This window comes from Rhamphochromis sp. 'chilingali' (assembly GCF_963969265.1).
Source record: "Rhamphochromis sp. 'chilingali' genome assembly, chromosome: 1".
In the NCBI taxonomy this organism is placed as follows: Eukaryota; Metazoa; Chordata; class Actinopteri; order Cichliformes; family Cichlidae; genus Rhamphochromis; species Rhamphochromis sp. 'chilingali'.
The window spans coordinates 21291576-21305460 of record NC_137929.1 but is presented as its reverse complement, the minus strand read 5'-3'; the positions used below and the strand labels follow the sequence as shown (position 1 = coordinate 21305460).

At 38.7% G+C, this 13885-nt stretch overlaps 1 protein-coding gene and 1 long non-coding RNA gene across 2 annotated transcripts in view; one reads left to right on the top strand and one right to left on the bottom strand.

The window, feature by feature from the left end:
• The window catches only part of nrxn2b (neurexin 2b), a 660624-nt gene that overhangs the window by 330909 nt on the left and 315830 nt on the right, over positions 1-13885 (top strand). Inside the window, exons 12-13 of the mRNA XM_080898453.1 lie at positions 3009-3390; positions 4349-4539. Of these exons, the coding sequence (XP_080754579.1) occupies positions 3009-3390; positions 4349-4539 (573 nt within the window). The remainder of the gene's footprint in view (positions 1-3008; positions 3391-4348; positions 4540-13885) is intronic.
• Positions 82-1698, bottom strand: LOC308407075. Its single transcript, XR_013973625.1, has 3 exons — positions 1664-1698; positions 1374-1460; positions 82-675 (listed from the first exon to the last, which is right to left on the bottom strand). It is a non-coding gene; the product is annotated as an uncharacterized lncRNA (long non-coding RNA).

Genomic DNA, 13885 nt, shown 5'->3' with positions numbered 1-13885 from the left:
GAAACACCCGGGGCTTAGCCCAAAAGGATAGTATGCATGTGGGATTTTTTTTTTTTTTCTTTGGGGGGGGGGGGTAGAAATGACTGAAAGATTAATTGGCTCTGTTTTGAGTTTTGTTCAAAAAAGAATGACTTCATATAGGGAAAAATATATATCACATGTGCAGAACACCTTAAACTAGTTTTTTAATTAAGCAGCAAGGCAGAACAAAATCAGGGCTGTATCAAGACACGAGGACTAAACCCCAATTCAACCAGACCAAGAACTGATCCAGAATTAAAACAGGACTACAACAGTTCAAAATCAGGACTACTTGGGACTTAACCAAGACAGAACCAGAATCAGAACTAGATGATAGTAGCACTAAAAATCATCATAGACCTGCACTACATTTATTTTTTAATTTTACCAAAGTACAATATTTAGATTGAGAAAGGTTTATATAATTATTTAGCCTTGTTGTGCAAACAAGCCTGCATAACTTAATAAATATAGAATTTGAAAAATAACAAACCTAAAAAGAAACACTAGGTATGAGATACATGAGTACCTATGATACGGTGATACTTTTGGTAAACAACCATTTGACTAACATGTGTGTCTCACCTGCTCTTGTTCATCTCTGTTCTGTCCTCATTCTCCATCTCCCTCTCTGTTCCTCTCTCCCTCTTTGTGCTGACAATCATCAAATATACAGATATTTACAAACTCTTCAGATAAAAACACAAACACTTTTTAATTGTAACATCAAATAAGACTAAATGTTTATTTTTTTAGATTGATAAATATAAAAAACATATTTGTTAACTTTAAGAGTAAAGAGAGAAATCGTCTGTATTTCTTAATTGCAAATGGCACCAAATTGTATTCAAACTGAGCCACACTTATGGAGCTCCACAGTTCTTTTCCTGGTGTTTTGGTTGACATCTCTTGATTTTCCCATGTCACAGAAACAGGCTCTGTGTTTTGCCTTATATGCATCCACAGCTGTGCCACCTGTTTACTCACATGGACTCTACTAACCTATCAGAAGCTTCTTCAGCTCAGAATGGAATCGTCTGGAGTTTTCTTATTAATTAACAATAAACTTAGTGTACATGTACTCCTAAATTTGATGAAAGTGATAAAAAACAGAAAGCTCTGTCTCTCTTTATTGTGACATTTAACTAATTCAAAAGATATTTCAATATTTATCTAAAACAAAAGTTTACTCTAAATTGATGTTGTGCAGTAAAAATGTTTTATGTTTTCTCCCTAAAGTGTAAATATCTGGTTACAAATGTGAATATCCTGCTGTGTACTGAAATTCCTCTTGTTTTGCATAGAAATATACTGAACAACATACAAAGCATAATATATAAAATAACATTTACCTGAGTTTTTCTTTGAAAGAACCCTCTAATGTCCATTCTTATATTTCAGTACATAACTGAAACCGATTTAGTCGGGGAGGGTAAGAACTGAAAATATGAAATAAACACACGTAAGCTAAGAATCTCTAAAAAAAAAATAGCATTTGTTCGGCTTTTTATTTCGCCATTTGTTGATTCACTTGAAGAGCAAGTAACGTAATATTGGTCAAGTGATCAGTTTGATATCAATCTTTCGTGATGCACCCTCATATTTACATTATTTGTACGGTACGAATGATTTGCGTTGGTACCTGGTCAAACTTAAGCTCTCCTTAGTATGGCTAGCTCCGTCTCTCCAACAGCGCACTGACGGGTAGCAGCTGCCCCGCCCCCTCGCTCAGTCGCTTAGTGCCTGAGCTCGGATCATACCAATATCAGGGGGGGATTCACGCACAGTCGTAAATTCCCACAGTGTGCACTATGTGCTTCGAATATTGTGTGTACTTTTTGTTTTATACAGTTGTCAGCCAGGCATCTAACTATGAAAAAATTGCACTCCAAAATACCCCGGGCTTCTGACAAAACAACCCGGGCTTAAGCCCAGTAAGCCACCCCCACGCTCCGCCCCTGATTAGGACACTGAGGATTCATTTGGTGTGAGATGCTGTAAATGAGCGTGGTGCTGCATTCTCAAATCCACGTGTTCTGCTGATAATGTATGTACAACAGGCTCACAGCAGCTGTTTTGCTAGTTGTCATTAAAACATCTGATTTGAGACATAAAGGTGACAAATTAGAGTTAAAATGAATGAGACATTTTTATTGTTGAACTCATATTTAGAGATAATGGCAATTCAGCTGGCAAGCGTTTATATTACAAATAATGCTAAATTTAAGATGTTTGTACCCAATTCCCAATCTCCATGACAACCTTCCAAGCATCCCACAGTGACTTACGCTATATCTAATTTTTAAAGCCCTTAAATGCCAGGTACCTTAGCTGCAAAGCCTGGCAAAGCCATAAAAATGTATAAAAAGCAAAAGGATACATACATATTTGACGCTGAATACAGACAGAGCTTTTTTGGGGATTGCTATTTTACTTACCACGAGTGAGCAAGCCAATGAACAAAGTTCAAAGAAATTGGTTCTGCCTGCATCCAAGAGAAGGATAAAAGGTCAAATACAAGGTGGCATCAGAGGCACACATAACATTGTGGCCTCAGGCGAAAGGATGGGAGGGCAAAGGCTGAGCGAAAAGGTGAGTTTGAGTGTGTGTGGTAGATGCAGAGGGGAAAAAAAAGAGTGGGCATGTCGAGACCATTAGTGAAAATCAACCCTGTGAAGACTGACATTATTCACAAACTAGTGCCTGGGAAAGAAAAAAGGAAATGATGCCAAGAGATGCCTTGCAGGCTCTTCTGGGTTTTAGTAGGGAAAGGATTTTAATCTGCAGTTTACCAAGACGATTACTCCTTATCTGTCCTGAAACACAACTGTATTGTTTAGCGTAGATCAGCAATATAACTGATTACTATACTGTAAAGATAATAATAATAATTATAAAATAAATGAATAAAGGCTAATAATAATGAAATATAGTACCATCTGCTAATGTTTTTTTTCTTTGTTATCTTTGTTATCCACAATCTTTAGGCCAGATGACTGGTGCCCACACACATCTTGAGTTCCACAACATTGAGACGGGCATCATGACTGAGCGCCGCTTCATATCCGTGGTCCCCTCAAACTTCATTGGCCATCTGCAGGGCCTGACCTTCAATAGTGTGCCATATCTAGACCAGTGTAAAAACGGGGACATCTCCTACTGCGAGCTGAATGCCCGCTTTGGCATGCGCCACATCATTGCGGATCCGGTGACATTTCGAACAAAAGGCAGCTACTTAGCATTAGCGACGTTACAAGCGTATGCCTCCATGCACCTGTTCTTTCAGTTTAAAACCACCACGCCTGATGGCCTGATGCTCTTCAACTCCGGAGATGGGAGCGACTTTATAGTTGTGGAACTGGTAAAGGGGTGAGTTTTACTTGGGTTTTTCTTAATTGTCTAAATCATTTTATGTTTTTTCATTATTGTATGCTATGCCTAAAAAAGATGATGTTGCTTTTCCCCTGCGCTCTGCAGATTTCTGTCCACCAGCCCTTGTTTTTACATAGAGCACATAAGCACATATATTTTCCCCACAGATCAGTGAGTCATTTAATGCTGCTATGAATCAGACTGGGCTCGGTGTAACTTAGTTTAGAGTATGTTTGTGAGTAATCATAATCAGTCATCTTAAAAGCTCAGCTGAAAGCTTCGCATGCTGTAGCTTGTTAGTGGTTGGTCAACAGGAAGTAGAGATATCTGGTTTTTCTCAGGTTGTTTTTTTTTTCTACAAAGACTTGACAAAGCCATCACAACCCCAAAATAAAGTGGCTGGACTTGTGAATCTTATCAACCTAAAAGCTGCTTATAATTAGGGTCTCCAAAAGAGGCTTTTGGTAGTGTTTGTCTCTTCCCTTGTGCTCTGAATTCGGCATCATTATAACACAAAAGCCTGAGCTGCTTCTACCCTGAAAAGACAAGAGGCTACATAAAGGAATTGGACTCAAGGTAGAAAAAAAATCACATACCTTGAATGAAACAAGCACATTAGCTTTAACCCACAACACAAAAGACAGCCATATTTGTGTGAAGGAGGGAACTGTGCCACCTCATCTGCCTGTGGCCAAGCACAGAGTTTTAGACAAAGTAGGTATCTATATTTACATGTTTAACCAGCCAGAAAAAACTCCAAAACAAATCACAGTTTCCAGGTACAGTTACATAAACGGTTGGTATTTTCCCCCCAAAAAATGTTCTTACAGCATCTTGGAGCATCTTTTAGTGGAATAAAAAGTGCCTGAAACAAATGAGTTTGTTTAACTCGTGCACCGCTGTTGAGTTACAAGAGTTAGGAACACAGTCCTAATCCTGACGTCTTTCTTCAAAGGTACATCCATTACGTCTTTGATCTTGGCAATGGCCCGTCGCTGATGAAGGGCAACTCAGACAAACCACTCAACGACAACCAGTGGCACAATGTGGTGGTGTCCCGGGATGCCAACAATGTACACACACTCAAGATTGACTCACGCACCGTTACTCAGCACTCCAATGGAGCGCGCAACCTGGACCTCAAAGGTAACAGCAGCACTGTAAAATCTTCCAGAAAACATTGGCACTTGCAGGAAATAACTATCCCAGTGTCATCCTTGGCCTGTCCCTTTAGTGTTGTTGGAGGATGGCCATAAACACACGCCAGCTCAAATCCATCTAAATTATAACCACTCTGAGCATCCCAGTGGCTTTTCGGAAAGGACTTCTGCATATTCATTGGTTTTCTTGAGGATTCCTTTGTTTTTGTGGGCATGTAGCACAGTTCTGGTTTGATATTCTTGTTAAATATCCATTTTCTTTCACACATATTGCACAAAAATGGCTCCAAAATCCACTTTGGTTGTGTTACCAGGTGCGTTTGTTTTTTGTTTCTTTGTCCAGGCATATGTGATTAACAGAGAAAAATAAATCTCTCTTCATCCTGAGCTTCATGTGTAAATATGCTGGCCAATCAAGAGTGGACAGTGGTTGAAATAAAAAGGCTGTTTGCTTTAAAAGGTGATCCTCCTTGTTCAGCAGGAGGAGGGCAATAACACTATCTGACCTAAATCCAACATCACACAACAAAAAGAATCATACCAGAAACAATAACTGCTCATCGCTTCTTGTTTAGACTGAAGATTTTTAAAAAACAAAAACACATAGTGAATTACTTTTACCCACAAAATAATGAGCTTATGTGATGGAGGCACCTTTTACTACTTTGACTTTTTAAATGTTGCGTCTCTGTGAATCTAAATAAAAGCCTTCAAAGGAAGGCGCTCGGCAGTTCCACAAAATGTTTTACAGCATGTGAATAATATCTTTGGTCTGCTTTAAGAATGTCAGCAATCAAAAAGTAACACGCACTTCTTGGATGTAGGGTATTAACAATGGACAGCAGAGGATAGACTGCCGTGTGACCACGGCTAGACTCTTTCAAGTGCCACCATGAACGCACATTACGTTTGACACTGGAGGAAACACTTTGATTTTGCCAGTGTTGTGTCCCAGAGCTTGGAGTGCTCCTGAGGTTACAGGGAATTTTTGTGTAAGACACATCAGAAGTCAGGGTGACTCACTGGGCACACTGATGTCTGTGAGGAGTCAAAAGATCAAAAAGCTTTTTTGGGGGGGAATGATTTATTCACAGACCTTACCCTTTTTTCCAGTTTTGTCCATTGCAGTATGCACAGTCCACCAAAACAGAATAATCCTGTGGCAGTCTGTAGAGGAAGACGTATAGAGGAATGGGAAATCCATATCTCCCCATGCACTGCATGTATACAGTATGTCTACTGTGAAGTGCGAGGCGAGCAGGTTGGATATATTACGAGTGAGATACAGAATGAGACAATCCCATTTATATTCCTATAGTTTACAAATTATTTACATTGCATGTGTTTGCATGTCTCCTCTCTGTGCATGAGAATTTGCTCACAGAGTGATCATTGTAAATATAGCTGCAACCAAAGCACAGCTGTTGTCTTGAATTTGTGTTTATGGCCATTTTTTCAAAAGATGTGGCAATTTTCTAAAATTAGTGTTTTTAACAGTGCAGAACTGGCTGCTGCTCCACAAAGTAGGCTTAATTAGCTGCATTTAAGTCGCTATTGCACACACGCTCTGTTCTGTGTTAAAAACAGAAAAACACAGAGTTTATTTGAGAATTTGTTTAATGAATATTCAGTATGTATGAGTGAAGACATGTAACACCATGACACCCACCGATACTTGTCAGAATGCAAGCGTGTGATGACAGCATGGTTATATTAATCTACACGTGGCTGTCAGATGAACTCTTCTGCAAGCAATACAACTACTGATTATGCACTGAAGTGATACCAAACTGTACTTGATTCTAATAATATGCTTCCAACTGAACATACAAAGACAGCTGCCCAGCACAGAAGTATACAGCAACAATGGCACAATTTGCATATTCAAAATTACAGACACCAAATTGATTTTCTTCTTCTTAAATGGGGCAGAAGGCATCTTTTCATTGTCCAATCAACACATTCTCAACATGGCTGGGGAATAACTCTCCATCTGTGTCGTTAATGTCCATGCTGCTGTGTTCAAAATCTATGTATTTTCAGGGTTCCTTTTCTTTATTTGAACAATTCTTGTCTGCAGGGGGTAGATATCGAAGCAGCTTGGTGCTAGTGGGAAGAATAATGGCTGTAAATATCACTTTAGAGGACTTTTGAGGGGGTTAGGGGATGTCTCTATCCTCAATTCACTTGTCAAATTGGGCATTCAAACACAGTAGAACCACAGAGAATATCTGTGACAATCCTCCTGACAAAATATTGCGCTCAAACACTGTAAACACGAGAACAAACCACCAGGGCTAAATGTGTATAGTTTCATAGGTGATGAAAGGCTCTCGAGAATTATATATATAAATATATATATTTAAATTTGATAAACAGAATATGTTTTTCCCCTTTTTTTATATACTCGTGTTACTTTTCAGTGGTTACACACAAAGCTGTGTTTAAAAAAACCAAAAAACCAGACGAAATAGCAACAATAAGACGTTCCTCTCAATCTCTTTGCTTTGCTTTAACACCATTTCAGTCTGCATTTCAAAGGGGAAAAAAAAATCCAATTCTCCAAGCTTTATCTGTGTAATTGCACAGAGAAAATGGGGAAAATGGGTTTTGTGCTCTCTGTCTTCCTTTCCTTTGTTTTTGGACAGGCAAAAAATCTTCAAGGCATTCCTCTTTGTCAGCTAAAGTATGATGATGGAACAACACACACAGTCTCCCAAGGATAGCACTGAGCGGTTTTGTAGAGTAAAAGCAGGTCTTAGAGCAAGACCCGTTGTGATGCATGTTCAACATACATCACAAAGGGAATACGGCTGCGTCAGTTTTGTCAACATACTGCAAGTTGTTACCATATTCTTCTACTGCAATAGCTTGTTTTATTCTAGGACATTTTAAAACTATTATTATCATATGATGGCATATGATGGAAAGACCCAATAATAAGGTCAAAGAGAACACAAATCATGATGAGCTCAATATGATATCACGATGAGGGCTTATTTATGGAACGTGAAATTACACATTTATTACTTGTTTAGAATATATAATAGATAGGAAATTACAGTAAAAACAATGCAACGATTATTAATGGTTACAGATTGGTTAATAATTGGTTTGCAAACAATTATGTGGATGGTTTGAGCCCCAAACCTACTTGGTTAGACTTAGTAAGATCAAAGTTTGGGGTAAAATAATAACTATTATCATCACACATGAGGGTCATTATAAGTATTACCACTAGTTTTGTCCTATATAATCAAAAGACACAACGGAATTAATTGAAACAGTTTGTAGAATCTTTGGCTTCGTCTTGGTGTAAATTGTTATTGATTACTAACATGCCTGCAGAGTCTCTGCTTTGATCCAATAATTAATTATTAATTATTGCTACAAAATTAATTACCCCAGAATAAATAAAAATGTAAAAAAGGATTTTCTTGATTAAACACTCGCTTTATTCTCTGCAGGAATTTCATTTGATGCCTCATGCTGTGAGCGCTCCATTTGCCTCTTTCCATATTTTCCATTTTTTAACCCTAAATCTGATGGGGTGTTGGTCTATCCCCACGTTTCCTGTTTGAAATGTTTCATCTCTTAACTAATGCTGTTTTTGAGTCTTCAATAATGACATATTTTAAATGTCACAAGGTCTAACTGATATCATGTTACATTACTAATTACCTCGTTCATTTTCAGGCTTCACTATAATTATATTAACGAGACTATCACCAAGACGACAGCCTCCCCCTGGAAAGATAACAAGAACAATTAGCAGATTCTTTCGTTGTGACAGGAAGCTACAGGGTATACATGATATGTTTTCATTTCGCTTGCACCAACAACACCATTTGGGGTGGACAAAGGCTAAGAGACCCAATTTGTTTATGCTAATTATGGCAGTTATCACAATTAATTTAACAATGATATGTTGATCGTTAATTCATTAGTGCTATATAAGGACACTTACCGGTAATTAGTTTTTCACTAAAGCCAATGAGAATATGTGTCCTTTGCTACATCCTGTACACTAAATATACACATTTTTACTACTATTGTAGCAGTCATACTGTTGGATGGAGATCCATTCTTATGGATGCACGGAAATGTACTTTACTAAACACATGGTAGTTATTACATATTAAAATCTCAGTTATGCATTTTGAATTTTGGGAGAAAATTATTTAAGTTGGGAAGCTGAGCTGCCTTAAACCTCAGCACTAACGACAGATTTCATCAAAATAAAACAATAAATTCTTAAATGTAGGTCATTTGACTGGCGCTACTCAATTTGAGCACTCGAAGTGCTTTCTTAATCTCTCTATCATACACCCAGTCACACACAGATTTGCACACACAGCATTGTGTTCAACTCTGGGATCAGTAGGAGCTGCTGGGGATTGATCCACTGACCCACTCCACCACCTGAGCCACAGCTGCCCCAATACGAAGCAGATGACTGCTAGTTTAACTTCAGGCTGACTGTTATTACAGTGATGCTTTTTACCTCTTTTAAATCTGAAACTGAAGTGAACAGTGCCTGTGGAAAAGGAGGTAAACATAAACATTGATTGCCCTGAGGGAATAATTTGTTTTACTATACAAGAAACACGAGAATGTCAAAGATATTAATTGCCTTTTTTAAATACAGTGATGGGGAAATGAGGGACATTAACAACAGTAGAATAAATCTATTCAGGATGAGGAGATGAATCTAGGAGGAGCGTATTTAGACAGTATGTGTCCCTTTCTTTTGAAGATGCTAGCTAATGAGGCATATTTTTGTGGAATTGTAAAGCAATGACATTCCATTTCCCAACAAAAGCAGAACAAATTGAAGCACAATATGGAGAACAGGAGAGAAAGACAAACAGGTACACACATTTTAATGAGCTCCACAGTAAAATAGAGATTAGCCATTTGATTGACCCAAAGCTTTGCAATAATGTCAGCATCTGACCACTACCTAAAGTCTCTAACGAATACAGCCACAGCACCAAAATCCTTTTATATTTTACATAGACCAGAAGATTAATTCTTCGTGGATTTCAGTTTCTTTTTCTGTTACCATTTTTTTAGAGGCACATGCAAATGGTCAGTGGAAGTAAATACAGGATTCAGGCAGAATTCAAAAGCGTCGGTGTCGTTAATCAAAAGTTTCATGCTGCTGAGATGCCCTTTCATTTTTCTATATTCTATGTCAGCTACTTCCAAGTTAGGAAAACCTAGATCGCTACCTTCCTCTCTCCTGGAAAACTTTAGCACTCTCCTGTGGCAGTGGATAGAGTTAAAAGGCAGAATCTACTTCCCAAAACTGATAGATACTCTAAAGGTTTTCAGTTTGTCAGGAAACAGAACCATGTCATCTGAAGTGATCCCATAAAATATGGAAAGGCCGCAACTGTTCATCCATGTTCAAATGCATAACAGCGATGTGGCTACTAGGAACCATTCTGGGTTTTCAGAAAAACTGTGCTTTTCTTAGTATATCTGCTCTCTGCCAAGATACATGAAGAAAAAAATAGCAAACTAGTATATGTAAGTGGTTCAGTCATTCTTATATTATGGATTTAGGGGAATATTGTCACACTTCATAGAAATTTTTGCTTGCTTGTCCTCCCCACAGGCGAGATATATCTTTTGCCTCCCTTCTCTGTAAGAGGATCACGATGAGCAGCAGTACAGCAGCCCTGGAGCTGCTAGGAATTCATTGTCTCACTCAAGGACACAGTGGCTTCGAGTGTATTCGGTAAACAGTGTGATCGTCCCCACATTCTGAGATAAAATGAACATAACTTTAACTACCTCTGACCTTGACTCAGCCATAGTATGTGTTTTATAAACACTTGACTGTGTATATTTTCCGCTGCCCAACATCGGGCCTTGAAGGGTGTACTGTAAGGGCAACAATGCCTTGCATCAGGCGCTGGTCATGAGCAGAACATCATCGCTGCTACCGTGGGTGCCCAGCCCCGTCCTCCTGAGAACACTGTCACCACTGGTTTCACATTTCCGCTTATTCAAAGGAATCTTTTGTCAGGATGGACCTAAAACATCAAAATCTAGTCATCCTTTGATGATGTACATACACTATTACATCCCGAGGGGTTTCCTGTCCTCCCATTATATTGTATGTCATTACCATAATGCTAGGGCCCGTTCTATTATGTGAAAGGAATACATTTCTCTTCTCCATCTCTTTTGCCTCTTTTTGTCGCCCTCTTTCTGAGTGTCATGTCCATGTGAATAGCCTTTAAAGCCTGCTTCTTTGTGCCAACAGTTACAAAAGAACTGTTAAATAAAGATCTCGTACAGTGCAACAAAAAAAATGTCCAACAGTTAAAATTGAAATTACATTTGCCTGTATTTCAGGCTGTACTTGCATTTATGTAACAGCTTTCCAGCACTCAAAGTGCTTTATATGTCTTAAATGTAAATACTGCCAGTCTTCTTCTTCACCTCTATACACAATTTCAACTATTCAAATATGCTGACAGCCAACCAAAGCAATCTGAAATGTCAAGGCCAAGCCACCCTGACTGATTGCACAAACCAGTGTGGAGGTGTCATTGACTACAACTTCTCTAATGGCCACTCTACAAAGAACTATTTTTGCTTTCACTAGGTTAGGTCCTTTGCTTTTCTGGGAGCATATTAATAACTCATTGATATCTGAATTAAGAATGGCTCATGTCAAATACAGATAACTCATATCTCCTGTACCGATACCAATTAGGGCTGTTCGATGTAACGATATATATCGGATGACGATATAAAAACGTCTATAGTTTCATTTTACGCTATCGTTTGTTTCGTGGTGTCGCAAAATAAACTGTTTACGGCAATATTTTTTTCACCTTTTTGATGGTCACTGTAGTGGCTATATTAATTTCTTAAAGTTCTCTCTTTCTCTTATATTTAATATAACCACACTACCGACGGACAAGCGCCTGTTTTTATGCGTTGTGGTTAGCAACAACGACGGTAACACCACCGCGTGTCCGCTTGTTTATGTTCCACATAAACCTTTCACAATAAAGCTCAAGATCCTGTTGAGACTTTTCAAAATAAACTGAATCACGTGAAAGAGCAGATTATTTATGGATGAGAAGCAAAAAAGAGCCGCCAGGTGCTAAAAAATAAACCTTAGACTCAAACGTTAGAACAGGCTTTTCCCCGCAGCACGCCGTGTAATAAATACTCACAAAGAAAACGGCGGCCGTTACAATTTATGTCTAAAAATGTATAGTTTCATGCATCGGTTAAAACACTCGACTCCAGCTACATGACGCGCAGCTGGAAACACTTCCCGCAAGTCGAGCTGCCCGAGATTCACATAATTTACAGAAAATGTTACATTTTTGTGATTTATATCGTTATCGGGACGATAGAATTCTTATATCGGGATATGAGATTTTGGTCATATCGCACAGCCCTAATACCAATCCAATATTTTTTCCTCTTAAACAAGTAAGGTATTGATAAAGCTGTTAATAAAACAGTGTCAGTTTTCCAGACATTATCTGTGTTAGTCACTGCACACGCCTCTTTATTGTTTAAAGTGAAGCATTTACACAGGAGTTTAGAGTAATGAATCATATTGGATGTTTTGAATTACAAATTCTCGTCCAGTGATTGTGGGCGGTATGAGCCTGATTACAGCACTGACTATCAAATAAAAAATGGTCCCTCTAATTTGTTATGGAGTTGTATACAAGTCAGTTTGTTGCGTCAGGTAAAGGACAACAGCTTTTTCACTTGTCTCTATTCGTTCATTCTCGAGGTCCCAGTGGTCCTTTGGGAATTTTTAACTGTAACTGTTCTGAGCATAAACAGTGAACTTGGTGTGGTGTCTGATTTTTCTCTAGAATCTCATTTACTTTGGAAGAGAAACGTGAGAAAAACCTGTGTACCAGATGAATTACAGAACGTGCGCTGTATTCAATATCCTCTTTAACACTGCTTCACTTTGCACCTGGCATTGGATCATGAACGACAGAGAGGGAGAAGGCAATGTAATGAAGATCTGCCAAAGCAGCGCTTGGAAGCATTTGCATAATAATAACGAACAAATCATATGCTACAAATCGGATTAGCACCTGAAATCAAACAGTATAACTGTCTCGAGCTGTTTCCTCACCCGGTTGAACGGCGCATATTCCTGTGAAGCTTTAGGAAGGTGAGGACAGTGTTGGCAATCTGGGCGGGATGATTTCAGAGGCATCGCACCGTTTATTTGTCACAATCTACATCAGCAGCAGCTTAATTGATGATGCTGAGATCACTGTCCTTATCTTCCTGCTTCACTGAGTGAATGGGTCAAATGCAGAGAAAAACAAGTAATTTCCCCATGGGGATCAATAAAGTATCCATTATTATTATTATTATTATTATTCCTCATTAACGTTTACAATCAACACCTAGAATACTTTTAACTACAGTTTAATCAGCCATAGTTCCAAAACGGACATAAGCACTGATTGTAATTACAGTTTTTAGCTTATGCCCATCATCCAATAAAGAAAAGTTATTTTTTACATGGTGCTGAGACATCAGATGCCATGCGAACCCAGTATCCTCCTGTTTACTCCTGTAAAGTCTCACTTGCCATCCAGACTCCTTTTGTTTTCTTTTGATTCATTTCCCTCCCATGTCCTTCTCTACCCCCTCTATTTTCCGCTCAGTGTCAGGGCTCTCTCAGTAAATGACGGCCTAGGGAGCATGAGTGCTGCAATAGAGCAGTGTGTTTTAACTTTTTTTCTTGCTCTGACCTGTCTTCCAATACAATTTACTGTGGCATTACTCTGAGCTTTGGCCATTTTTTTCCTTCCACCCCACCTTCTTCTCTCTCCATTTCTGGCTTCTCTCTCAAAAGCTGGCTTCCTCACTGAAGGTGGAGCTGAGATAAAGTGAGCATTTCTTCTGAGAGTGTGTCTGTTTCTGCACCCTAATGCTCTTTTCTAGGCTTTTTATTCTGTGCTGTCTTACAACCTTTATGCAGACAAATGCAAAAAATGCAATGTATATTAAAGAAACAGTTTCACGATAGTTAATCGGCGTGGAAAAGCACATTTAATTGAGCTCATCAAGAAAAACACTTGAATTCTTATCCATTCAAGTAGAAGGGCAGAAAGGAGATGGCACTTGTTTTTCCACTGATGTATTTATAACATCTCTCCTGGCAGATGAGCCAGTGAAAAGAAATCTTGTTTTCCATAACTCCCAGGTGAAATGTTGAAGGACTGATGGGAGAGGAGACACAGTAAAGAGAGCCATTTCAAAAACTAAGTAAGCAATTAGTGCAGAAAGCAGAAAGTTCAGTTAATGCGGGGAAA